The sequence below is a fragment of the Equus caballus genome, chromosome 27, assembly GCF_041296265.1.
Source record: "Equus caballus isolate H_3958 breed thoroughbred chromosome 27, TB-T2T, whole genome shotgun sequence".
Taxonomy (NCBI): Eukaryota; Metazoa; Chordata; class Mammalia; order Perissodactyla; family Equidae; genus Equus; species Equus caballus.
This window is the reverse complement of record NC_091710.1, coordinates 43001272-43028961: the sequence shown is the minus strand read 5'-3', so window position 1 is coordinate 43028961 and position 27690 is coordinate 43001272. Positions and strand designations below refer to the sequence as shown.

Below are 27690 nucleotides of genomic sequence, written 5' to 3'. Positions count from 1 at the left end.
ACTTAACCGCTCTACCCACAGCTGGCTCCTCTACTAAACTTTCTTACCAAAATGATGCTTCAGTTAAAGCTACAGCAGTTTTCTGTTTTTGTGTAAATTATGCTAATTTACTTAGTCTAGAGAAACTTTAGTTACAGTAAAACAGTTGTCTGGAGGCAATGTCTTCTGACTGAGTCCAGTAATTTGTTTTTACAGAGCTGTCTCAGAGGTGGCAGAACTTGATCCGGGCCTTGAAGGGGAAGAATTTGGGAAAGGTAAGTGGGGCATTCCAGGTGAGAGAAATGTATGGGCTCTTGGAGTGGGCCAGGGGCAGAGAGTGGTCATTATCATTCATTTGGTGATTATCATTCCGTTGGTTCAGAAGGCCAAATGATAAGGAATAAAATGTGTAAGTGATTTAGGGCCAGATCCTGGAGAGTTTGGACTTCTTGATATTATCTATAGTGTGAATTGAGTGTTGCTCTGAATCATTAATGAGTGTCCCTATGAAAAATTATGAAAAATAGTTTTAAAGGTGATTAGTCTGGCAGGGTTAGTCTGTTTGGGTGGGAGAGCCTGTGGAGGTGGTAGAAAGGGGTAAGTGGAAAAGAATGACATATCATGTGTTTTCTTATCCATTACAGGAGAATTTTGGGAAATTTAAATATGAGTTACTTCTGTTCAAGCATAGACTGGCAAAGTGACTGAAGTGGAAGAAAATCAAATTCAGTCAGTATATTTAATTTCTTAAGGTTATTCATCTGGGAAGTAAACATATATTAATATTACTGTTAATGAATTTTAATCATGTACTTTATTATGAATACTTTAGCAGTGGGAGAAATAGTATAAATGTTTTCCAAGATGCCATAAAAGAGATTATAGTAAGTAAACATTGCCAAACACCAGAACTTTACTAAATACTAGAATTAGAACATACATACAGAAAACACAAAATACTGATGAATCTATTCTCAGGACAGAGTGGGAAGCTGGAGTTGGGGAATGGAAATTGACTTGTGATTAGACAAGAAAAGAAAGAAACTAGGAGATGTGGCCTAGGGAGAACAGGGCGAGGCAGGCTTCAGGTCTCCCTAGAAGCCAGTAATTGTGAAGCATGCAGCCCCAGCCAGCTGTTCCTGGGCACCAGGCCGTCACGTGTCCTAGCTGGGCAAGTTGAGGCATAAACCCAGGGAAACCAGGGCTCCTTGGGTTGGCCATCTGAGTCATCTCTCCACCTGCATCCCCACGTCCCCTTCTCTCACTATACTATAGTTACTCTAAAAGGACTAAGCCAGCCTTTTTTCTAGCCCAACCACCTTTAGTTGTAAAACTGGTATCAAACATGGTTAAATAAATATTCAGGTGCAACGTTAAGAAACAGTACAGCTCCTAAGCCTACTATTTTAAAATACAACAAATATTTTTCTTTGGAACTTGGAAGCTGTTACCAAAAAGAATTACAGTCCCTGTGTGAAAGGGGTTCTGATGTACAATTATATAAAAGAAAGACAGCACTCTCCCCACTAGGAATTAAAGGCGTTTCTAAAATGATGACATATTCTCTCAGAGGGTAAGGCTGAGGAATATGATAGTCTGAAACCAGAATGCCAGATGCCTTCCTGTTCTCTGTTTCCTTTGCTTTTGTCAGTCAACTTCCTGCTCAAATAGTACAAGCTCCAGTTGTCTTCTAACCCTCAACCCAGCTGTTAAAATAGTCAAACTGTGCAAAGAACGCGAGGGCTAACATATATTGAACTTCTCTTTTTTTATCTCTGTTGACGTTCATGGTTCCCTCAGTCTGGTGAGTGTCAAACTAGTTTTCCACTGACTCCTTCGCTTTCATGTATGACACTCTCCCGTGGTGGTACCAGTATTCTTACAAAATCAGAATTTTCCCCATATCAGCGTCACTAAGTGTGAATGTCCACATGGTTATTCCTAGTCAGTTGTTGGTTAGATATAGAGCTAGAAATCATATGTGATTGTATTCTGTGTTTATTTTCTTCATTAAGTAATCAGTGGACTTCATTAAAAGTTAATTTCATAGGAGAACATCAGTTTCTCAGATTGTCTAAATGTAGGGGATTTCTAGCTGTATGCGAAGCAGATTGAAGTAAACTGAATACTAAGACTCTTTCTAGCAATAAGGAGCCGTATCACTTTGTACTGAAGAATTGAAGCAGTTTATTTAAAATTGCTCCATCTTTTTAATCCATTGAAATTGTATTCCTTTCCTAGGTATATCTGATATGAAATTTATATTGATACCTTTAGAATTGTATTCCTTGTTTCTTGGTTTATAATTTATTTTATTCTATTTTATTTTATTTTATTTTTGAGGAAGATTAGCCCTGAGCTAACATCTGCCACCAATCCTCCTCTTTTTGCTGAGGAAGACTGGCCCTGAGCTAACATCCGTGCCCATCCTCCTCTGCTTTATATGTGGGACGCCTGCCACAGCATGGCTTGACAAGTGGTGCGTGGGTCCACACCTGGGATCCAAACTGGCGAACTCTGGGCCACTGAAGCGGAACGTGTGAACTTAACCACTGCGTCACTGGGCTGGCCCCCTTGGTTTATAATTTATAATTTTCATGTGGATAAGGTGGATAACTTTGAGAGAATAACCTTTCTTAGGTCTGTTATGTTTGAAGTTAAATTTGAAATCTAACAATGTCATGATATTCCTACCCTCTCTTAATCTTTTAGGGTGATTCTATTTTTCCTTCTAGGGAATATATCATTTGCCATTGAGGTTGTGTTGTTGCAGAGTTTTTGGCTAAAATTCAAGAGAATATTTATCAACTTGATAAGCACAAGTACTGGAAAGGCAGTGCCAAAGGTACGTAAGAATATTACCCTCAAATGCTTTAGTATTTATTATTATTTCACTTTAAAAAACTAATATATCTGTTTTCTACATAGATAAATTATGACATAGATGATATTAATGAAGAGGGAAACTGTATCAGTGATCTATTTCTGTGTAAAAACTAAACCAAAACTTACTGGCTTTAAAAAAAAAAAAAAACCAACAACAAATTAATTTTTTCTTCTGTCGGTTGGCCGGGCAGTTTCTTTGGCAGAGCTTACCTGCACTCACTCAGGCTTACTCATACGTTGAATTCAGATGATGTGTGGATGATCCAAAATGGCTTAACTCACATATCTGATAGTTGGTGCTGGCCGTTAGCTGGGATACCTTGCTTCTTCTCCAGATGGCCTTGTATCCTCTATGAGGCTGGAGTTATAGCAGAACAATCTCAGGGCAGGCCTTCAGGATAGCCAAATCCAGTGCAAAAGCAATTATTAAATCTCTGCTCGCTTCTCATTTGTCCATGTGACATTGGCCAAAGCAAGTCACGTGGCCAAGCCCAGAGTGAGTAGGGGAGTGGGCTTAGATGGCATCTCTTGATGGGAGGAATGGCAAAGAATTTGTGGCCATTTTTTTATCTATAATGGAAGCTTTTCCTCCCTTCTTCTAAAAGACCGATCCTATTTCCTTTGTAAGTAAAACCATAATCCCAAATTGGAAAGGTATTGCCTGGCCCCCTTAGCTTGGCATGGCTAACAGGAAGTATTGTATACAAATAAAAACACATGTCATTAATAAACAAGAGTTAAAAGACAATCATTTCACATTGGCTACTCACAAAAATACAGTCATTGAATTAACAGACAAAGGTTCAGATTTATTTATTCCTTTCTTAAATCATGCTTATGATAACCATAGACATCCTAAACCAAAGCTAGCCAATATTGTAATTCCCATTCATACACTGAGTGATCCTCCCAACTTACACTTGTGTTGGGAGAAAAGAAGAGCAATGAATGGAAACAGAGGAAAATGGAGCTGAGACCTGCCCAGTGGTGCCAAGAAATGAACCTCACGCTAAGAAATAATAGCACAAGAATGATGGGCAAGGAAGTAGCACTAGCTGGGCAAGGTAGATAGCGCTTGATGCAATAAAATGGTTATATAATAACCAATATAATGGTTATAAAATAAATGGTTATAATACAAAAACGTTTATATTTACATGAGGCTTTGTAATTTATAAAACATCGTCATATATCTTAGCACGTGTACCCTCAAGTAACTACATAAAGTATTCAAGATGATAATGGTTCCCATTCTGCAGTTGATTAAGATTCAGGAAGCTTCATTAACCTGTCCAAAATCCTAGCACCATTGGATGGAAGAGCCAGGATCTAAAGATTTCTGATAACCAGCCCTGTTCTCATTTCACATTAAAACTTCATACAAAACAAAATATAAAGCAGATAAGGAAATAAACATTAGGAAGTGAGTTTTGAGGTTTTACTAAACAAAATGTATTCTAAATGAAGAAATTGATGTCCTTGTTTGTTTTAGTAGTAATTGACAGAAATCTTACATGTGACAGGATTAGTCTCCCCATACTTCTCAACCAATGAACAGAACATGGGAAGCCAAATTGAAGAAAATTGAAGAACGGGCATCGCTTTATGAGACGAAACCATTGTCCCCAGTGTACAGACCAAGATTGTCCAAGCCAGAGGAACCAGCTTCCATTTGGAAACTATTTTATCGGCAAACTGAAGCTTTTAATTTTGTTAAGAGTTGCCAAGAGGTAATTTTCTCATCTCTTACTTTTTTTTAGAGCTACTGTAATTTAAGATTTATAAAAACACGTGTTCGTCTTCATTTCAGGCCACATACTCTACCAAAAGAATTTAATCATGATCTTAATATCACAGTATTATGGAAAAAAACTCTATGAATATTAGCCATTTACTTAATAATGAAAAAGAATGAGATATCTCTTAATTTTTAAAATTTGTAATGACATTTAAATGAAACTGCTTAGAGGAAGGGCAACCATATTCTTGGACTGAAAAATAATAGAATGACTGAGTTTAAGAGTAAAATTAAAAAATTACCCACAGAAATATGAGGAAATGAATGAGTGAAGAGTGGGATTTTTAAGGATGAAATTAGGGAAAGGAGAATTGAATTTAAATGATAGGAAATGAAAATGTCTCAAATATTATATCGTAGAATTTATAAGCCCTAGAACTTAAACCATAGTTCAAAAGCACACAGGTATTTATCTTTCTGTTGTCTCCTTTTGTGCTTTGGCATAGGAAAGTGGATTTATCATAATAATTTCCAGCATATTAGGGGGAAGTGGAAGTAGAGTAATTTCCCTTGCAAGTGGGAGGAAGAAGTGCTTGCTACATGCTGGCTTTGCTAAGGGTGTGGTGCTCAAAGGTAAACAGATGTGTATTGCACGTCGTTTGTTTATCCGGCACTGTGGGGAATGTAAAGAAGTATAAGGAAAAGATGCATATACAAAATCTACCGTAAATATACTGTGTTCTGATTATTGATGCTATATGAAAATTCAAAGTGCTAAAACTTTTTAGGAGGAAGATCTTTCTTTCCTTACTAAAGAGAAGCTCACTCAGATGTCATCAGCATGGTTTAGGAAATATAGGAAGAACTTTTCATGCTCATTTTGTGTAAACCTAATTCAAGTATCAGAAAATACTGACAGATTCATTTGATCTTGAATTAAAAAAAAATAGGAATATGATTGCTGGATCATCACCACCACATAGGATCATACACCGTATAGGAATGTGATTGCTGGGCTTACCAATCACCAGTATATACAATTTATCTCAAGAAGATTTTTTTTGAAGATGATTAGCCCTGAGCTAACATCTGTTGCCAGTCCTCCTCTTTCTCCTGAAGAAGATTGGCCCTGATCTAACATCTGTGCTCATCTTCCTCTACTTTGTATGTGGGCCGCCTGCCACAGATGGCTTGATAAGTGGTGCAGAGGTCCGTGCCCGGGATCCGAACTGGCAAACCCTGGGCCACTGAAGTGGAGTGCACGAACTCAACCACTGTGCCATTGGGCCGGCCCCCAAGAAGATTTTTAATAGGGTCAAGCAACTTAGTCCTCCTCTTATTTCTTACTCATGAAATGAAAGTTTGTTCCTTTATAGGCTCAACAGCTACCTTTAGCTAAATAGAAACAAAAGAACTTGTGTATTCCTTTATTAGAAGAAACTCTTATGGCAGCAGACACCAACAGATCAGTGCCACAGCAATTAACCTTTAAAAAATTGGCTTCTCATAGAAAAGACAATTTATAGTTACTTGTTAGAGTTAAGCATTTAAAATTTTCCTGAAGCTTTTAAGATTAACTTATAAGTATTCCATTAAAAAAATTGATCCCCACATATTTTTGTATGTATTAAAGAATTTATTAATTAATTTTAGCCCAAATCATTTAAAATAATGTTTAGGTACTTTTAAAAAATAAGTTTAATTTCATAAACTAACAAAACTAGAATAGGAAGTTAAACGAGAGTGATTGAACAGTTATTTTTCTCGTTTTTTTCTCTTTTTAATCTGGATATTCTAATTGTTTCTGCCTTGAACATGTATTACTTGAGTGATGAAAAATACAAATAACTAGATTTTGATTGGCATAGATCTAGTGATTATTTTTCTTGTTTTTAACAGTACAAATGTTCAAATTCTAGTTTTGGATGTATTGAATGGTACAATTTTTTATGAACATTGAATAGCTACAGTTTATTTTAGATTTGCATTTTATTAATTTTTTGAATATTATTTTTGGTTTTATCAAGGATGTCCATGTATTTGCTTTGGAACACAAAGGGGGCGATGGACAACGTATTTACCTCGTAACAACCTATACTGAGCTTTGGTTTTATTATAAATCCCGGTACGTAGTTTATCAAGGACAACCCATTAAACTAAAGTTACATTTCCTTCATCTAGTAATGTCTGTGAGATTAATTCAGGCTGAATTGGCTTTCATAGTTCTCAATCACACAATTAGTTACTCCTTTCCTACTAGAATTGAATTCTGGAGTTTCCTTGTCATAGTAACATTGAATTATCTCACTAGGTGTTGGGAGAAAAAAAATTGTGTGTGTTTTGAGTTCCTTTACTGCTTGTGCTACGTGATGACACAATTCCCACATTACTTTTCCTTGTTCAAATTACCACAGCCCTTTTCTTTGTATAGGATGCCATCCGAACTTCACTCTGCACAAGTTAGCATTTACCTATCAAGTCAGCATCTATTCTTATTAACCCATGTTAAAGTCATACCTCTTGATGCCAGCGAGAATGTAACTGCAAACGTAGGCACTGAAAGCTCATTGAAGTCAGGTGATCCCGAATGTTTCTAACCAATTTTTGAAATATTATCTTCCTAATGAAAATTTGAAACTTAAAACTTCTCATACAAAAGATTCATGGAATCTCAAGAATATGCGATTAAAGAAAGTGCTTTTCTCAAACAAAATTTGTTTCATGGTGACACCAAAAACAAATATAGCAGTGTTACACAATATCACAATCATCTGTGAATAAATAACACTATGAAGTTGACCATATTTCCCAGTTAAATAATGTTGCAGAATATGAGTGTTACCTCTTGTTTGATGGAAACTCTTGATACGATGATTGGTAAACCTATGGTGAGCAGTTCACTTTATCATGTCTTCCTTATGTCATAGTTATATGTCATTAAAATGCCGTTAATACAGTATCTTGAGATGTAAGATCAACGTCTGTGATTTAAAAGGTATAATATAAACCTAACAATCTTGAATTATTCAATTCAGAAAAAATCTCTTACACTGCTATGAAGTCATTCCTGAAAATGCTGTCTGCAAACTTTATTTTGATTTGGAATTTAACAAACCTGCCAATCCAGGAGCTGATGGGAAAAAGATGGTTGCCTTACTCATTGAGGTAAATTACAGACTCAGTTTTTTCTCATTACATCTTTCCATGTATCTCTTCAGTCACCATTCATTCATTAAGTGAATGCAGCCTCTGTAATATATACGTTCTGTGTTTCTTCTCCTTTTTCTTGCTACGCTTTCCTTTGATTTTCATTTCTTAATATCACTTCTCTGAGTAAACTTCTAAAAAGGAGGAAAGTTCAGTTTATGTCCATAAATTTAATATATCTAATAAAATCTTTGAAAAAGGTGGCAGTTTGGGAATGTTCTGTGTTTTAAAATTATATATTCTCTGACTTACAGATAGCTGACCCTTATGAGGATTATGCAAAGTAATTTTTACTGTAAAAATAGGTTACTGAGATAAACTTCAAGAAAACCTTTGATAAAAATAGTGTCAGAATTTTTGAGCTGGCAGGCATTTTGGAAATTATTCTATCTTGCACCATCATAAATGAGGAAACTAAGGCCAAGGGAGACTTAATTCCTACTCGAGGTACCGCAGCTAGTTATTGGCAAAGCCTGTTCTAGAAATACAGTTATCACTGTTTTTAACAAAGAGAAAAGAGTGTAGTTCTACTATGTATTTTTGATTTAGTGGTGTACACCAAGAAGTTACTAGTAAAAGGAATAATATGGACTTGTGCAACTAAGCTCTGTTAGTTTTGCTTATAAAATCTTTTAAGATTGTATTGCATTAAGTTGTGTTAAAATTATGTTGACCACTTTTTGGCCTCAGAGGAGGTATTAACATTTATTAACTGTTTTTTCTTTTAGCTGTTACCTGGAGATGACTCATTTTATAACTTTAAAAATACATCCAAATTAAAGTTTTTTGATAAATATCTACTGATTATGTTGAATCTCTACATGTTTTCTTTGAAAAATATTTAAATTATTTGAAAAATGTAGGCAAACATTGTTTTCGAAAAAAATCGTATAATGTTAGCTTTCTCCTGGCTTTGAAGCAGAATAAATATACATAAGTCCCCCTCTCCCCAAAAACCAAAAATAACAAAAAAGTTACATTTTTTTAAAATAGGCATTGGACCTTTAAAAATAAATTGAAATATTTTATTGCATTATAGTTGATAAATTGTTTAATTTTTAACCTTAATTGTGTTTTTAATAATTCATGGATACTGACTTTTTCTGGTGTTTGATACACTTCTACGGTCCAAGGTGGGATTTATTATGTGGGCTCTGTGTGGCCGACAAGGAATTAAGATTCAGAGATTTTCACTGGCACTTTAATATGGTGATACCAGTAACAAAGTACCACATTGTACTAGAAACTAGAAATATCCTTAATGGAATCAACACTGCTGCAAATCCCATTTGTAACATAGATTAATAAACACTGGGGTGGCAAAGATAATGTAGATGTTTAAAAATTTTTTCCTTCTAATTCTTTATACGGTCTTATCCAAATTAGTTTTGAACGACTAAACTTCTACATCAGCAAAAGTTGGACAAAGTTCTAGAAATCTGAGTATAAAATTATACAGCATTTTTATTTAACATGTTTATCATGTTGGTAGAAAAGTTATTAGGGTTATTTTACTTGGTATAACCTTTATAAATGATTATATTGAAATTAATTTCATTTATCGATTACTTTGTATGTAACAGGTATATAATCCAGTAAGTACTTTTCATTTTGAGTCTCTGTGTGAAGACATAAATTAAATTAGCTCTTATCTCAATTTAACAGATGGTTAATAAATAACTGGCTAATAATAACTACTGATAATATATAATGCCCTTTGATTCAATGACTTAGCTGACAAATTTCAGTAAGCCATTTCTCCCAATTGGAAAGCATTCTGATGCGAAAGCATTTTGTAAAACTATGTTGACAGGTAACATTGCTGAAATAATCCTATCTTTCTAACTTCTGGATTTTTCAATCTAAATATTTAAATAACTTAAAATTTTATTTAAAGTTAAACTTGGAAAAGAGAACTTAGGAGATTATGTTACTTTTATTACCTACAGAGTCATTATATTTATTCTGTATAGCTCCAGAATGCAAAACTAGGCTTTATTCATTTATCAAAATTTTTTCAGCCCCTAGTAAGTGTCACTGTGCTAGGCACTAGGAATACAATGGTTAGCCAAAGAGACGTGGCTTCTGCCTTCATAGAGTTTATAGTCTAATGGAAGATACATTAGGATAGATTTAGCTGCCATAGTAAAGACCTGAAATTAAGATGGCTTAAACAAGATAGAAATTTATTTCTCTCTCATGTAATATCTGGGTGTGGCTCCTCTGTGTTAGGGACTAGGCTTGTTGTTCTGCGCTTCCTAAGATGTCAAGATGGCTCACCACCACTATGTCTGCATTCTAGTCAGCGGAAAATGGGGAAAGGGCGGGCCTGCCCCTTGCCTTTAAGAAGTGGCCAGCTCTCCTTCTGTTCACATCCCATTGGCCAGAACTTAGTCACAGAGCCACACCTTACCGAGAAGGAAATGTGGTCTTTCTTCTGGGTGGCCTCTTATCTAACTAGTAATCAGGATTCTATTTCTACTGATAACCCTGAATGGTAGTTCTTAGTGACTTTGTTTTGCAAATGAGAAGACTAAGGGCTCAGGAGAAGTGACTTGTCCCGCGGCTGCACAGCTAATGCTTTTAAGCAGTTACACGTGCGAGGCGCTGTGCTAACTCTTTGCTCTCATTTTCTCGTTTACTCCTTACAACGATCCCAAAAGGCAGGTCCTATTATTATCCTGTTTTGCGGTTGAGGAATGTAAGGTTTGGTCTTGACGAAAGTCACAGCTGGTAAGTGGCAAAGCCAGAACTCAAACCTAGATCTTTCTGACTCCAAATCTTGTGCTCCTAACCTTATGCCTGCTGCCTCCCTATGACGCAGAACTGCCTTCAATATCAGCGTCATCTCGCCCTAGAGGCTATGTTCTTGGAGCTAGATTTGGGCTCAATATGTTTTGAGGAACTTTCTGAAAATTAAAACTATAAACAATGGAATTAGTGACTTTTTAACTCATAGATGATACTTAAAGAGTTGCTTAAAAAGGAATATTTTTGTGATTTTAGAGGATATTAAAGTCTAAGGTAAATTGGTTAACTTGTAAGAGGCCTTTAATCCTGAGAGCCTATGAATTTTTGAACATAAACGTGTAATATAATTTAAATATGATATGTATTACAATACATAAGTAATTTGGTGAAATTGTTATATAATAAATATTCTGATAGCAAATCAAAATAAAAAACAAGTTAGACTTGTACCAAGGTATTTGAATTTTGCACATGGAAAAATTTTTAAATTTAAAAAATTTATTATTTGCATTTTACTTGTGTTTTTAGCATGTTTGCAAAGCACTTCAAGAGTTATACAGAGTTAATTGTTCAACTGAGGATGTTTTCAACTTGGATTCTAGCACTGATGAGAAATTTAGCTGCCATTTAATATTTCAACTCCATGATGTGGCATTTAAAGATAACATTCATGTTGGTAAGTATACTCTTTTTTAAAAAGTCATGGGGTTATATTAAAAACTCATACTTTCTTTTTCCTCTTAAAATTTTGTGAGTATTTGTTAGGCTTATGGTTGTTAACCTGTTCTAAACAAGGAAATGTGATTTTTCACATTTTCAGGATTTGCCTTTAGTTCTAGGTGGATCTTCCTCTTCTAGACACATTTCAGACACATTAATCTACTCAGTGTATCTTTGGCATTGGTGCCTCTGGCTATAGGTATCGAGATGGTTATGCACGCCCTGGTACGGGTTTCTGCTCCAAGAGGAGTCATTTTGGAAGTTTTCTGGGTAGTAGCTGAGAGGCCCAGTTCAAGTCTTACCTGTGATGTCTTAGATCTGGATTTCTGACCTTGGCTTCAGCCTTGCCCTGGCCTTACATTTTAGTGCATGAGGACTGCGGCTTGGGTTCCAGGCCACATCCAGGAAGGCTCGTTTATTTTTCCAGGCTGAACCTCAGGGTTGGACATTTAGAGATATAGGCCCAGGTATAAAATGAAGACAGTCTGAAGGGGAGCAAAAAGGCAGAAGAGAACATGGAAAACCACAGTCTAAACAGAAGCCAAAATCCTGAGTGTTTATCAAAGCAGATGTAGGTAAAGTCTTCCTAGGTCCACGCAGCAGACAATTAACTGAAGTTCAGGTGACAGGTAATCCATTTCAGAACTACAAGTGTCTGACAGTTTCAAGGGTACCAAGGGTAAAAGGCATGAACATAGTCACTGAGGGACTGGCATAAAAGTCAGGAACCTAACTGCTAGATTAGGGTAGCACTAGGTCACAGTGACTTAGCATGCTATATTCGTGGGGCTCCTTCTTATCTCCCTGTTTTCTGATAGCTTAGTTGGATATTCCTTCTCTGTCTCTCTCTTTCATCCCTTAGATATTACTAATTGTGCAATCTATCCTTATCCCTCTGTTCACTCTATCTGTAACCTTGAGGATCATCGTCTGTCATGGCTGTGATTACTATCCACGTGTTGACGACTCTCAAATCTCCATCTTCAGCCGAGATTGTTCTCCTCCACGCCAGACTCATACGGCCAACTGCCTATTAAACATCCCCACACAGACACTTCAAACGCAGCATGTCCTCGACCAAACTCCTCATCTTTTCCCCAAAACGTACTCTTTCTCCAGTGATATGTGTATCAGTGAGTGGTATCACGATCTACCCGACTCCCCAGGAAGACATGGTGGTGTCATCTTTGACCTCCGTGTCGCTCAGCTTACTTATTTAGTGAGCCAGTTAGAGCAATCTCATTCTGCCACTTATGTGCCTCACACCCTTCAAGGATTATTCATTGCCTTCAAGAAAAAGCCCAGATGTCTTAGTTTGCACAGTGAGGCCCACTGTGCTCCAGCCTCATCTCTCACCACTTGGCCCTTCTCATCTCCTTTACTCAGCTCCCGTTGGGGCCACATTTTCTCTAATCCCTGGGCCTTTGCACTTTTTGATGCTGCTGTCTCAATGGACATGCCTCCATTCCACCTGGTTTGTTAAGACTCAGTGTAGATATCCTCATCTGAGAACCCATTTCTGTCACATCCCAAACCCTAAGACTTAGGGTAGTGTTTCCTCGGGGTCGCAGAGAGCACCCAGTGCTTATTGTGTCAAAGCTTTCACCACTTCCTGAGGTAATTTCCTGTTTTTTTTAACCTTCTCTATTCCACCTACCATTTCTTTAGGGCAGGGACTCTTTCTTAGTCACTTATTTCCAGAGCTTATCTTATAATAATATCTTTGTCAATAATAATATAACAATAACAGCAGCATCAATAATAAATACAAGTAGGCACTTAATAAATATTTGCTGAGTGAATGACTGAATGTCAAGTGGGCTCTACTGTCAGGGTGTCGGGGCAGAGTCCTGAGCGAGATATTCCTTTGATTCCTATTTACTCCTCCAAGACTCCTAGCCACAAAGCTAAAAATTGAGATTTGTTGCTAGGGAAGAAGGAGAGGATAGAAATTTGTCAGTCTCTGCTATAGATCTCTTCTGAAAGCAGATGACATTCAAGCTGGGCTTCAAATCAAATTCCATCCTCTAGACAAGGGTAAGAAAGGCTTTACTGACAGAACAGCCTAAGCAAAAGTGGAGCGATCCGAGTTGGTGGCGAATCTGGGGGGCAGTGGGAGTATGGAGTGGCTAGAGTGAGAGACACAGCCAGACCTGCTAAATGGATGCCATCCAAGGCGTCTTTCCTCTAAATTTAGGAACTGCCAGAACCAGAGATGCAGAGATTGTGAAATACTAGTCCAGATTTTCCCTTTCAATTCCTCTCCCTCAGTGTATCCATTGGTGCCATTTCTAGTTCCTATTGTCAGCCTTTCAGAAAGGGGAATTAGGGTAATTGTAAGAGATCATAGAATGTTAGCAAAATGTATAAATTTGATTCTGCCTGCCTGCCATAGGATGTGACATTTCTATGACTGATACGTTCTTTTGAGTTATTCTCAGCCACTGAAATTGCCCCTGTATTAATGATGAGGTGAGGGTGATAAGACTGGGGAAGGGAAGTGGAAAGCAGAGTTGTTTGCTGGGAGGCTGTGTTGGCAGTTATTGCTGGTTACACAGTCACCATATCCTGGCCACGTTAGCTCCCTGCCAAAGGTCAGGAGCTCCTTGCCTACCTTAGCAGCTGGTTCTGCAATCATGCCTTCCCTCTCTCGTTGCCTAGTGTCAAGTAGATGTAATTATACATTTCCAGGGAAATTAACTTTATCAACTTATGTTTGTGTTGCATTGTTGTCCTTTGATATATCATGATTTCTTTTCACTCAGTGTTTACCTTATTTCCCTCATTCTAGACATAATCATGTCTGCATATCATTGCAAGAATCAAATGCTTTTGCTTTCATTTTGATGTGTAGTGTTTTATAAGATAGCAGATTTGTTTCTTTGAATAGGGGAGTAATTAAGTCCGATTTGGAGAAGGAGAATTTTGGATTTAGAGTATGTATATCTTATGATTTAAGGGATCAAGGTGTCTGGTAAATAAAGTGACAAACCCAGATATGCCAGTGTTAGAAATTAAAATTAAATTAAGTTTTTCTTAAAGTATTGCATTTCTCCAGTACCGTTTTACATGAATCAATTTAACCAAGTTATTACTTGATTTTATGGTATGAATAATTTATGAGAGCTTAAAGAAGTTCCAGATTGTTATGTCATCTTTTCTTGGTGAAGATAGGACCACTAATATTTAGAGCTCTTAGAATAAATGTTGAAAATACAATAAATGTGTTTAATTGCTTTAGTTCTGGACTTTAGTTCTGAGGTCACGACCCATCTTGTGACCATTAGTAGGGAGAGTCAGGAGGAACAACAACTTTGGAACTGATAGCTGTGGATGTCAGGGTTCTTAGAGCATATTATTTCAGGTAAAGGAGGGAGAAGACACTCCTGAGGAATTTGCTGACGTCCTGACTCAAGGAGAACGTGGCAGAGACTCTCTCAGGGTTTCTGTGCATTATCTTGGCAGCACCATTTACTCATATCAACATTACATTCTTTTTTTTTTTTGAGGAAGATTAACCCTGAGCTAACATCTGTGCCCATCTTCCTCCACTTTCTATGTGGGACGCCTACCACAGCATGGCTTGCCAAGCTTGCCATGTCCGCACCCAGGATCTGAACCGGCAAATCCTGGGTGGCTGAAGCAGAACGTGCACACTTAACCACTGCACCACCAGGCTGGCCCCATCAACATTTCATTCTTTAATCATTGATTGTGAAAATAAACTCCACTCAACTTCTGTGAATAAAATTGGTGCTTTTTTGGTGACAACACATTAGGCTCAGGTCCATACTAGCAACATTGACACATCTTCTCAAATGAACCTTCCCTTCTAAGGTGATTTGTTTGTAAGTGACACCAAGCTCCCCTGTCAATGGGAATTGAGAAAGTAAAAGATTGCACAAGAGGAAGGAAGTAACAGGAGAGGCATGTTATAGTTTGTAATAGCAACTCAGTTTTAAAACCAGAAATCTAAAAAAGAAGTCTTCCTGTGTAAAATTGTATGTGTAGATTTGCGCCTAGATCTTAAGTTATGGCTTGCGGAAAAGAAGAGTTAGATTAATCATATTTCTTTTTCTTAGGTAATTTTGTGAGAAAAATTTTGCAGCCTGCTTTACACTTAATTGCCAGTGAAGATGATGATAGGAATCCAGAAACAATGGACCATGGATTTTCCCATTTTTCTGAAACACCAATTAAACAAGAAATTTCCTTTAGTGAAATGTCCACAGATAAGGATGTAGGAGAGAGCTGGACATTGAATTCAAAGGAACAGGAGAGGCTGGGGTCAGCTAAGCAAAGCAGTCCTGACCTTTCGTTTTTAGTTGTGAAGAATAACAAAGGAGAAAAACATCTTTTTGTAGATCTAGGTAAGTAAAATTGACAGCTCTCTATTAGACTGTCCTTGTGTACTTCTGTGAGAGACCAGTCGGTACCCACTTGTCCATTTGCTTAGGATTCTCGCTACCACCACTGCTCCACCAGTGGGGTCACCAGCATAATGTGATCAGTGAGCCCAGGTGGTAGAAATCTGCTAAGTTTCTGCTCAGAGGTCTTAGAGAGGTCCTTGTGGGACACAAGCACCAGGCTGGCCTGAGCTCCAAAAGAGAATGCTCGTGGCTGGCTTCTGCTCTGAAATGTCCAAAGGATTCCTATCAGGGGAGTCTTGACAGGGGACACTTGGACCAACACTCTCCAACACTGCTGAGAGGTTTAATTAGATAAAATAAATTTTAATAACAGACACAATATAAAAATGGTACTCTGATATGGCAAAGTAAGGCTGGCGTTCTCTTCACTGAAGAGCTTTGCAGCAGTGGCACGGGCTATTTCATGAGCTTTCCTGCTACAGTCAGACCGGTGGCATCTTCAATGGTGCTTTCTTCTACTCTGCTTGCCTCTGGTCTCTGAGCCTCAGGATGTACACAGCACTGTATGGCAAGACTTCAGCTGATTAGGTACCACATTAGGCCGGTCAGGACCCCTAGTTCAGCCAGCTCCAGTTTGCTGAACCAACCCTCATCTTTATATTGAGGTTCTAGCTTGTGATTCGAAAGGCCAGACAGCAGCATTTTTGCCATTGACTTTCAGAGCACTTCAGGGAGCTTCAATGTCTACAGGTTGAGAGAAAGTAGATTTAAATTACAGGCAAGATTACCCGACCGACCAGGTCCAGAGCAGGGAAGTGTTCCTGCTGTGTTGTGTATCTTTCTAGCACCCCTGACAAGCAAGTGCCGGAATTTGGAAATACAGTCAGAGAGGTGCAATGGACTGATTTGGGTGTGAACAGTCCGTGTGACTTATGAGTAGAGGAGCATTCTTCCAAATGGCAAGTTTTGTTTTGTTAGCAGGACATCCTCTCCAATTTGGACTAATGTGCAGAAAACTAGGGAAAAGGCCTAATAGGCAGTTGAGGCAGCGAGAGCAGCGAGAGCTCACTGTGCTCTCCCTCTCCCCGAGTATAAAAGCCCCTGAGTGGATTACCCCGATTCCTGGCAGCTCCAGCCTTGAAAGTTAGGTTACTGGACTAGCACGGAAATTGTTCTGATGTGCTTGAAAGAAGTACTTCAACAGTAGAGCCAGGTTTATTTATGTCCCAAAGCGGACGGGGAAGTCATCCCCTCAAGTATCCTTTGAAAAGTTCAGAGCTTTAATAGGACAGGCTAACATCTTTTTAGGAAACTTTTTAATTGAAGTATAGCGTTGCAACAGAAGCATGCATAACTTGTGAGTTGAATGCACTGATCAGTGAACTATCACAAAATGAACACACCCTGTCACCACGCCACCCAAGACAAGAAATAGAAGATTACCAGGACCCCAGAACCTCCTCCATCTCCCTTCCAGTCAGTACCATCCCCCCACCAGAGGTAGTCACTAATGTATCTCTAACACCCTTCATTAGTTTTTGCCTATTTTTGAACTTTTTACAATTGGAATCATATAGGATGTGTTTGTGGCCTGCCTTTTCACTCTCTTAATTGTGTCTTTGGTGAATAAAAGTTACTAACTTTAAATAGTAGTAGTAGTCTAATTTATCAATGTTTTCCTCTGTGGTTAGTGTTTCTTTTATCTTGTTAAAGAAATCTTTCCCTATCTCAAGGTCATATAGATACTCTCCTGCTTCTAGAAGCCTTATTTTTCACCTTTTGTACTGTATTTAGATCTACAATCCACTTGGAATGGATTTTGCTTATTGGATGAAAAGGAGTCAAGATTCGCTTTTTTTTCCTATGTGGATATCCATTTCTCTCAACACTATTTGTTGAAATAACTGTCCTTTTTCTAAAAGGACATCTTTGTCATAAATCAAGTGTCCATATATGTTTAATCTGTTTCTGGACTATGTTCTGTTCCATTGTTCTGTTGATGTATTTTTGCACCAACACCACAATTGTCTTAATTAATATGGCTTTTTTTTAAGTCTTGATATCCAATAGGATAACTCCTCCAACTTTGTTCTTTATTTCTTGGCTATTGTTGGTCATTTGCATTTCCATTTAAATTTTAGAATCGACTTGTCAGGTGTCTCACACACACACACACACACACACACACACACACCCCTGCTAGAATTATGATTTAGATTCCACTGGATCTATAGATCAACTTGGGGAGAAATGACATTTTTATAATATTGAGTCTTCCAATCCATGAACATGCTATGTCCCTCCGTTTACTTAGATGTTCTCTAATTTCTCTCAATAGTGTTTTATAACTTTCTGAATAGAGATCTTGTACATCTTTTGTTAGATTTATTCAAGATGTTTGCTTGTTTTTTGGCTTAAACAACAAACATTTATTTCTCACAGTTCTGGAAGCTGGAAGTCAAGATCAGGGTGCCAGCCTGGTTGGGTTCTGGTGCAGGCCCTGTTCCTGGTTTACAGAAGGCTGTCTTCTCGTTGTATCCTCACATGGCAGAGAGACAGCAAAATTTAATTTTTTGATTCCTCCCCCTTCTCTGAGATTTTGGCACCACAAATCCTTGCTGCCTTGGAAACTCTCTAATAGTCTCAAACTTTTCTTTCTATCACATTTGTCTAGCTTTTCTATTTATTTACAATAGCAGAGTTGCCCCCCAGAATCTAGTTTGCTATTTCTGGATGTGGCATTCTTCCATGCCAACTCTAATTTATTTTAATTTATATTGCTTTTATTTTGTTTACAGCTGGTAGAAAATAATTGTTTCTCTCTTTTTTTGTTTTTATTTTGTATTTTTTTTGTTTGTCTGAAGATGGTTTTTTTCACCTTCATTTTATTGTTTTTTTTATTGAGGTATAATTGACATACTACATTATGTTAGTTTCAGATACACACATAATGATTCTATCTTTGTATATGTTGCAGAAGGGTCACCACACTAAGTCTAGTTAACATCCATCACTATACATAGTTACAGAAGTTTTTTTTCTTGTGATGAGAACTTTTAAGATCTACTCTCTTAGCAACTGTCAAATATGCAACATCGTATTATTAACTGTAGTCACCATGCTGTACGTTACATCCCCAGACTTACCTATTTTATAACTGGAAATTTGTATCTTTTGATTCCCTTCACACATTTGGCTCACCCCTCACCCTCCACCTCTGGCAGCCACCAGTCTGATCTCTGTTATCTATGAACTTGGTTTTTGTTTTTGTTTTTTTAGATTCCACATATAAGCGAGATCATGCAGTATTTGTCTTTCTCTGTCTGACGTATTTCACTTAGCATAATGCCCTCAAGGTCCATTCATGCTGTTGTAAATGGCAGGATTTCTTTTTTTTATGGCTGACTAACATTCCATTCTATATATATACCACATTTTAAAAATCTGTTCATCCATTGATAGGCACAAGTTGTTTTCGTATCTTGGCTACTGCAAATAATACTGCAGTGAAAGGATTGCATATATCTTTTCAAATTAGTATTTTTGGTTTTTTTGGATAAATACCCAGAAGTGGAATTTCTGGATCATATGGTAGTTCTATTTTTAATTTTTTGAGAAACCTTCATACTATTGTCTATAGTGGCTGTACCAACTTACATTCCCACTAACAGTGCACAAGTGTTCCCTTTTCTTCACATCTTTGCCAACACTACTTGTTACTTTTTATCTTTTGATAATAGCTGTTCTACCAGGTGTGAGGTGATTTCTCATTGTTTTTTTTTTTTTTTTTTTTGAGGAAGATTAGCCCTGAGCCAGCATCTGCTGCCAATCCTCCTCTTTTGGCTGAGGAAGATTGGCCCTGAGCTAACATCTGTGCCCCTCTCCCTCTATTTTATATGTGGGACGCCTGCCACAGCATGGCTTGATAAGCAGTGTGTAGGTCTACCCCCGGGATCTGAACCAGCGAACCCCAGGCCACCAAAGCAGAACGTGCAAACTTAACCACTGCGCCACCAGGCTGGTCCCTCATTGTAGTTTTGATTTGCATTTCCACGATGATTGGGAATGTTGAGCATCTTTTCACATACCTGTAGGCCATCTGTATGTCTTCTGTGGAAAAATATCTGTTTAGATTTTCCGCCCATTTCTAAATTGGATTGTTGGTTTTTTGCTATTGAGTTGTATGAGTTCTTTATATATTTTGATATTAAACCATTGTCAGATATATGATTTGCAAATATTTTCTCCCATTCAGTAGGCTGCCTTTTTATTTTGTTGATGATTTCCTTTGCTATGCAGAAACTTTTTAGTTTGATGTAGTGTCCCACTTGTTTATTTTTGCTTTTGTTGCCTTTGCTTTTGGTGTTAAATCCAAAAAACACTTGTCAAGAGTGATGTCAAAGACCTTATTGCCTATGTTTTCTTCCAGGAGTTTTATGGTTTCAGGTCTTACATTCAAGTCTGTAATCCATTTTGAGTTAATTTTTGTGTATGATGTGAGATAGTGGTCTCGTTTCATTCTTTTGCATGTGGCTGTTCAGTTTTCCCAGCATCGTTTATTGAAGAGATTGTCCTTTCCCCATTGTATCTTCTTGCCTCCTTTGTTATAAATTGATTGACCATATATACATGGGCTTATTTCTGGGCTCTCTTTTCTGTTCCATTGACCTGTGTCTGTTTTTATTGCCTATCCCATACTGTTTTGATTACTATAGCTTTGTAATAGAGTTTGAAATCAGGGAGTGTAATGCCTCCAGCTTTGTTCTTCTTTGTCAATATTGCTTTGGCTATTCGGGGTCTTTTGTGGTTCCATACCAAGTTCAGGATTGTTCTATTTCTTTGAAAAATGCCATTTGAATTTTGATAGAGGTTGCATTGAATCTGTAGATTGCTTTGGATAGTGTGGACATTTTAAAAATATTAATTCTTCCTATCCACGAGCACAGAATATCTTTCCATTTATTTGTGTCTTCTTCAGTTTCTTTCATCAATGTCTTACTGTTTTCAGTGTATGGGTCTTTCACCTCCTTGGTTAAATTTATTCCTAGGTATTTTATTCTTTCTGATGCAATTGTAAATGATATTGTTTCCTTAATTGCTCTTTCTGATAGTTTGTTATTAGTGTATAGAAACAACAGATTTCTGTATATTGAATTTTTATCCTACAACTTTACTGAATTCATTTATTAGTTCTAACAGTTTTTTGGTGTCGTCTTTAAGGTTTTTTTGTATATAATATCATGTCATCTGCAAATACTGACAGTTTTACTTCTTCCTTTTCAATTTGGATACCTTTCATTTCTTTTTTGCCTAATTGCTCTGGCTAGGACTTCCAATACTATGTTGAATAAAAGTGGTGAGAGTGGGCATCTTTGTCTTGTTCCTGATCTTAGAGAGAAATGGTTCAGCTTTTTATCATTGAATATAATGTTAGCTGTGGGCTTGTCCTATATAGCCTTTGTTATTTTGAGGTATGTTCCCTGTATACCCACTTAGTTGAGAGTTTTTATCATAAATGGATTTCGAATTTTGTCAAATGTTTTTTCTGCGTCTATTGAGATGATTATATGATTTTTTTATCCCTCATTTTGTTAGTGTGGTGTATCACTCTGATTGGTTTGCAGATATTGAACCATCCTTGCCTCCTTGGAATAAATTGCCCTCAATCGTGGTGTATGATCCTTTTAGTGTATTGTTGAATTTGGTTTGCTAATATTTTGTTGAAGATTTTTTGCATCTATGTTCATCAGGGATATTGGCCTGTAATTTTCTTTTCTCATGGTGTCCTTGTCTGGTTTTGGTATCAGGGTAATGCTAGCCTTGTAAAATGAATTTGGAAGTATTTTCTCTTCTATTTTTTGGAAGAGTTTGAGAAGAATTGGTATTAATGCTTCTTTGAATGTTTGGTAAAATTCATATTTGAAGCAGCCTGGTCCTGCACTTCTGTTTGCTGGGAGGTTTTTGATTACTGATTGAATCTTCTTACTACTAATTGGTTTGTTCAAATTTTCTATATCATCATGATTCAGTCTTGGAAGGTTGTATGTTTCTAGGAATTTACTCATTTCTTCTAGTTTGTCCAATTTGTTGGCATATAATTGTTCATAGTTGTCTCTTATGATCCTTGTGGTCTTATAATCCTTTGTATTCCTGTGGTATCGTTGTGATGTCTCCTCTTTCATTTCTGAGTTTACTTATCTTTTTCTTGGTGAATCTAGCTAAAGGTTTGTCAATTTTGTTTATCTTTTCAAAGAACCAGCTCTTGGTTTTGTGGATCTCTTCTATTGTCTTTTTAGTCTCTGCTTCATTTATTTCTGCTCTGATCTGTTGTTATTTCCTTCCTTCTACTAATTTTTGGCTTTGTTTTTTCTTTTTCTAGTTCCTAGAGGTAAAGTTAGGTTGTTTACTTGTGATTTTTTCTTATTTCTTGAGATAGGCAATTATTGCTATGATCTTCTCCCTTAGAACTGCTTTTGCTGCATCTCATGAGTTTTGGTATGTTGTTTTTCCATTTTCATTTGTATCAAGGTATTTTTTATTTCTTTTGATTTCTTCATTGACCCATTGGTTGTTCAGTAGCAAGTTGTTTAGTCTCCACATTATTTGTGAATTTTTCAGTTTTCTTTTTGTAATTGATTTCTAGTTTCATACTAGTGTGGTTGGAAAAAGTTGTTTGATATGATTTCAGTATTCTTAAATTTGTTAAGACTTGTTTTGTGCCATTGTGTGCATGCATGTGTGTATGTGTGTGTGAACATGTATTTTAAAATAAATTTGAAGTTTCTCTGACAGCCATGATTTTCTACTAGTAAGTGATCTTTGGACTATTTTTCTTCTCATCAATGATAATTCGATCTTCTCTCTAAATAACTATAGAGGCAGGATGATAGCAAAAGTGCCTTCTCTAAGAGAAGCACCTTTCTCATGTATTTTTAACTTTCTAGAAAAAAAATCCGTACTGATTTTCTGTCTGGATGATTTATCTATTGATGTAAGCAGGGTATTAAACTCTCCTACTATTATTATGTTGATGTCTGTTTCTTCCTTTGGGTCTGTTAATATTTGCTTTGTATACTTAGGTGCTCCTATGTTGGGTACATAAACATGTACAAATGTTATATCCTCTCGTTGCATTGACCCCTTTATCATTATGCAGTGCCATTCTTTGTCTCTTATTACAGTCTCTGTTTTAAAGTCTATTTTCTCTGCTGTAAGTATAGCGACCCCACCTTTCTTTAGGTTTCCGTTTGCATGGAATATCTTTTCTATCCCTTTACTTTCAGTCTGTGTGCCCTTATGTCTGAAGTGAGTTTCTTGTAGGCAGCATATAGATGGGTCTTGTGTTTTAAATCCATTCAGCCATTCTGTGTCATTAGATTGGAGCATTTAGTCCATTTACATTTAAAGTGATTATTCGTAGGTATGTACTTATTGCCGTTTTGTTAGTTGTTTTCTGGCTGTTTCGTAGTTCCTCTGTTCCTTTCTCCTTCTTTGATGACTTTCTTTAGTGTTATGCTTAGATTCCTTTCTCATTGTCTTTTGTCTATCTATTGTAGATTTTTGCTTTTGGTTACCGTGAGGCTTACAGATAACAATTTATATTTATAACAGTCTATTTTAAGTTGATAACAACTTAAGTTTGAATGGTCTACATTTTTACTCCTTCTCCCCACATTTCATATTCTTGATGTCACATTTTATATCTTTTTATCTTGTGTATCCCTTAACTAAGTAGTTATTTTTACTACTTTTATCTTTTAACTTTCATATTAGCTTTATAAGTTATCAATCCACTATCTTTACTATATATTTACCTTTACTAGTGAAATTTATACTTTCATATGTTTTCTTGCTACTCATTAGCACTCTATTTTTCCAGCTTTAATAAGTCCCTTTAACATTTCTCGTAGGGTCAGTTTAGTGGTGGTGAACTCCTTTAGCTTTTGCTTCTCTGGAAAATTCTCTTCATCCATCCTTCAGTCATGATTGATAACTTTGCTGGTAGACTATTCTTGGTTGGAAGTTTTTTCTTTCAGCACTTTGAATATATTGTGTCACTCCCTTCTAGCCTGCAACGTTTCTGCTGAAAAATCTGATTGTCTTATAGGGGGTTCCCTTGTATGTAACCAGTTGTTTTTCTCTTGCTGCTTTTAAGATTCTCTCTTTGCCTTTAGCTTTTGACATTTATAATGTGTCTTGATGTGGGTCTCTTTGGGTTCATTTTGTTGGGAAGTCTCTGGGCTTCCTGGATCTGTATGTTTATTTCCTTCCCCAAGTTAGGGAAGTTTTCAGCCATTATTTTTTCAAATAAGTTTTCTGCCCCTTTCTCTCTTCTTCTTCTGGAACTCCTATAATGCAAATGTTAGTCTGCTTGATGCTGTCCCAGAAGCCCCTTAAGGTATCTTCACTTTTTTGGGTTCTTTTCTGTTTTTGCTCTCTGTTTGGGTAAGTTCCTCCACTCTGTCTTCAGATTCACAGATCCTCTCTTCTGCTTCATCTGTTCTGCTGCTGAACCCCTCTGGTGTATTTTTCAGTTTAGTTATTGTATTCTACAGCTCTGTGACTTCTGTTTGGTAGTGTCGTATATTTTCTACCTCTTTATTGAAGTTCTCACTGTGTTTCAGTGAACATCTTTATAACCATTATTTTGAGCTCTTTATCAGGTAAATTACTTACCTCTTTTTCACTGAGGTTTTTTCTGAGGTTTTATTTTGTTCTTTGTTTGGAACGTATTCCTTTGTTTCTTCATTTTGTTTGACTCTCTGTGTTGTTTCTATGCCTTAGATGAAACAGTCACCTCTCCAAGTCTGGAAGGGCTGGGCTTGTGTAGGAGATGAGCTTTATTGTTCAACCCTGCCCTAGCTGTTTGTTGTCTCTCAAACTTTTGTGATGGTCCAAGCAGCCTGTTTTATTTTTAATAGCTCCCAGTAGTTAAGGGTGTGCCCAAACCAGTCATTGTTCCAAAGGAGAAGACCTCAGTTAGCACCTAGACTCAGGCTAATTAGAACCAAACCCTCAGGCAGTGGCTTTTAAAGAAGGCAAATGTAAACGATCTGGGAGCTGCAAGGGTAAGACTTGCTGGCCACCAGAGCCAGGCAATCTGGAGGTATCCCCTGGGCAGCAGTTGCAAAAACTGGGGTATGTATGCTCCTTTCTGGGAAAAACCAGTGAGCTGTACTGAGGTATAGGGACAGTGCAAAGAGAGTGCCCCTTGCCCTATATTCCATGAGATCAGCTCCATACCATCTAGATGTGTGCAAAACCTGAAGCCTGCCCCTAAGGCCAAAGCTCCAGGACAAACAGTTGGGCCCCTTTCACAGATAGGCTGTCTGTGCAATGCCCTGTGTGGGTGTGTGGTGGTGGGGGGGCCGGGTAGGGGGTGGCCTGCCGAGAGCTGTCTCTCATTATTACAGTCCTGTTGGACCCAGGAACTCAAGCCCCCTGGCCTCCAGAGCCAGGTGATCAAGGGGTATCCCTGGGTGGCAGCCACAAAAACCAGGTTACCATGTGTAAAAACTGAGGCACAAGACCTGTAGAAGCTGCCCTCCGGGAGATACTGGTGCTCTGGAGGGTGGCAGAGGGAGAGTACGAAGATGGTGCCCACTGGTACGAAGATGGTGCCCACTGGCTGGAGTGAGGCAGAGGGGAGTGAGAGATCGCAGCCACTGAAAAAAGGGAAAAGAATTTAAAAAGATAGCACCCGCCCATTTAGCAAAGCAGAAGGAGAGTGTGGAAGATGGGGCCTGCTGACTGGAGCATAAAGATGGCAACTGCCAGAAAAGAAAAATCAAAAATGGCACCTGCCGGCTTTAACAAGGCCGAGGGAAAGCAGCAAGACAGTGCCTACCCGCCTCTGTCCCTGGAGCATATCCCAGCAGGAGCCCTGGCCCCTCAAACTAACGCTTTAACTTAGCAAGTGAGACTCTTTCACATAAAGTCTGGGTGCTTTTCAAAGGGCCCTGGGGTGGGTGAGTGTGGGCAAGCTCAGTTGGTCTTCAAAGCCAGGTGTTTTGGGGGTTTGTCTCTCAGATGCCACTCTTAAAAGTTGGTGCCTGAGATGGAGTGTGAGCTCTTTGCTCCTCAGAAAGAAGCTCCAGCTTCTGAGTTCCCTCCTGATTGTGGGTTGCTGTGCTGAGGGTGAGGTTTATGGCAAGATTATCTCAGCCTTTTCTACCTGCTTTGATGTGGTTTCCCTCTTGTTTCCCTGATGTGAATGGGTTGCTCCACCAGTTTTCAGGGTTTTTTTCAGAGGAAATTGTTCTGTATATAATTACAGATTCAGTGTGTCCCTGGAAGGTGGCCAGTTCAGGATCTTCCTGCATTGCCGTTGTGAACCGGAACAAATTGGTTCTTCTAATACTGCTATACAAATTGATTTAGTATTTGCCAACTATAAAAATAAATCACTGGGGCCGGCCCAGTGGTGTAGTGGTTAGGTTTGTGCACTCTGCTTTGGTGGCCCGGGTTTGTGGGTTTGAATCCCGGGTGCAGACCTATACCACTTGTCAGCCATGCTGAGGTCCCAACACACATACGAAATAGAGGAAGATTGGCACAGATGTTAGCTCAGGGCTAATCTTCCTCAAGGAAAAAAAGAGGAAGATTGGCAATAGATGTTAACTCAGGGCTAATCTTCCTCACCAAAAAAAAATAATAATTAAAATAAAATAAAATAAATCTCTAAAACATGCATTCATATTGTTTTATTAATTTTTGATATAGGAGTTTATACAAGAAATAGAAACTTTCGTCTATATAAATCTTCCAAAATAGGAAAGCACGTGGCTTTGGAGGTCGCTGAAGCGAACAGATTTTCTCCTGCACGGTCAACCAATATTTCTGAAGAATATCAGTATTTCCTCTCTTCTTTGGTCAGCAATGTCAGGTATATACTACCAGAATTAAACCATTGTCTATTCATGAATGTTTATGAAGCAGTGAATGGCATTGTATAGTATTAAAATGTGAATTGTGTAAATTCATTCTACCTTAAGAAAAAGAAAGTTCTTAAAATTCCAGATTAACTGTTCTCTTTTGTCTATTAACTGAAAAATGATAGTGAAAGTTTTTTTTAACTGCTTAGTTTTCTTTCTATATCCTTTTACAGTTACATTTTTATATATTTTCTAGTTTTCCTAAAATGATTATCAATTCTATAAAGAATAAAACTACTTATATTGCATTTGGAAACATCTCATTTTCTTTTTATGTATGTACTTATGTACATATAATTTACATAGGACCTTCATTCAAAAAATATTTAAGATCATTATTTATATGGTTATGTCACTTGTTTAATCCATTCAATATTATATCATGAATATTTGCCAAGTTAATAACTTGCCAACAGTTAATTGTAAATAAAACTTTTAATGCCTATATAGCTTTCCATTATATCGATATACTCTAATTTTTTGTCAGTTCTGTTTTTGAACATTTAGATTTTCTTGTTTCAGTCATTTTTACGAAGTGTGAAAGGCATCCTTCAAGAGAAATATTTCCCTTCATTCTGGGCTGGCAATTATTGTTAGTCTAAAACCTGCGGTTAAGGATCATACTAAACGGCCTTGCTAAATTAACTTGCTCTAATTCTTCTCCCTTTGTCTTCCCTAGATATAATTTTAAAGAGAAATTTCATAGGAATGAATTTTAATAAAAATATTTAAAATGCATCGCTGTAGGGAAAGTTGTGTTCAGACGCCCACTGGACAGCGGTGACCCAGGAGGGTGGGAAGATGGGTTGTTTTTCCCTGTATTTCTGGGCTTTTTGATTTCTTTCATAGCGTATCTCAGAAGTAACATCAAAGTCTTAGTTTCCTTACCTTTAAAATGGAAATAATATTAACATCTATCTGAGGGAGTTGTTGTGAGGGTTAAGTAAGTTAAAACTGTACAGGTACATTGACAACTGTGCTTGGCACGTGGTATTTGTTTTGTAAACACCAGTTAGTTAGCTAAGCAGTTAATGTTCGTAGTGGCTGCTGGGATTCCAGAAGTAGTGTGTAGTAGTGGAGAAATCGTATGACTGTTGGTGCCCGC

General features: G+C 37.5%; 1 protein-coding gene across 36 annotated transcripts in view; it reads left to right on the top strand.

Moving 5' to 3' along the window:
* PRIMPOL (primase and DNA directed polymerase) overlaps window positions 1-27690 on the top strand; it is a 40158-nt gene that overhangs the window by 1244 nt on the left and 11224 nt on the right. For 6 of the 36 annotated variants that reach the window (XM_070253192.1, XM_070253209.1, XM_070253201.1 and 3 more), the window contains exons 2-11: window positions 196-254; window positions 624-708; window positions 2323-2619; window positions 2715-2824; window positions 4389-4595; window positions 6631-6728; window positions 7639-7768; window positions 11090-11237; window positions 15364-15651; window positions 26374-26536. In XM_070253192.1, coding sequence (XP_070109293.1) covers window positions 4416-4595; window positions 6631-6728; window positions 7639-7768; window positions 11090-11237; window positions 15364-15651; window positions 26374-26536 — 1007 coding nt within the window. In that variant the 5' untranslated portion in view covers window positions 196-254; window positions 624-708; window positions 2323-2619; window positions 2715-2824; window positions 4389-4415. Of the gene's footprint in view, window positions 1-195; window positions 255-623; window positions 709-2322; window positions 2620-2691; window positions 2825-4388; window positions 4596-6630; window positions 6729-7638; window positions 7769-11089; window positions 11238-15363; window positions 15652-26373; window positions 26537-27690 lie in introns of all 36 variants that reach the window. The other 30 variants (XM_023630914.2, XM_023630911.2, XM_023630916.2 and 27 more) reach the window with 10 other exon arrangements.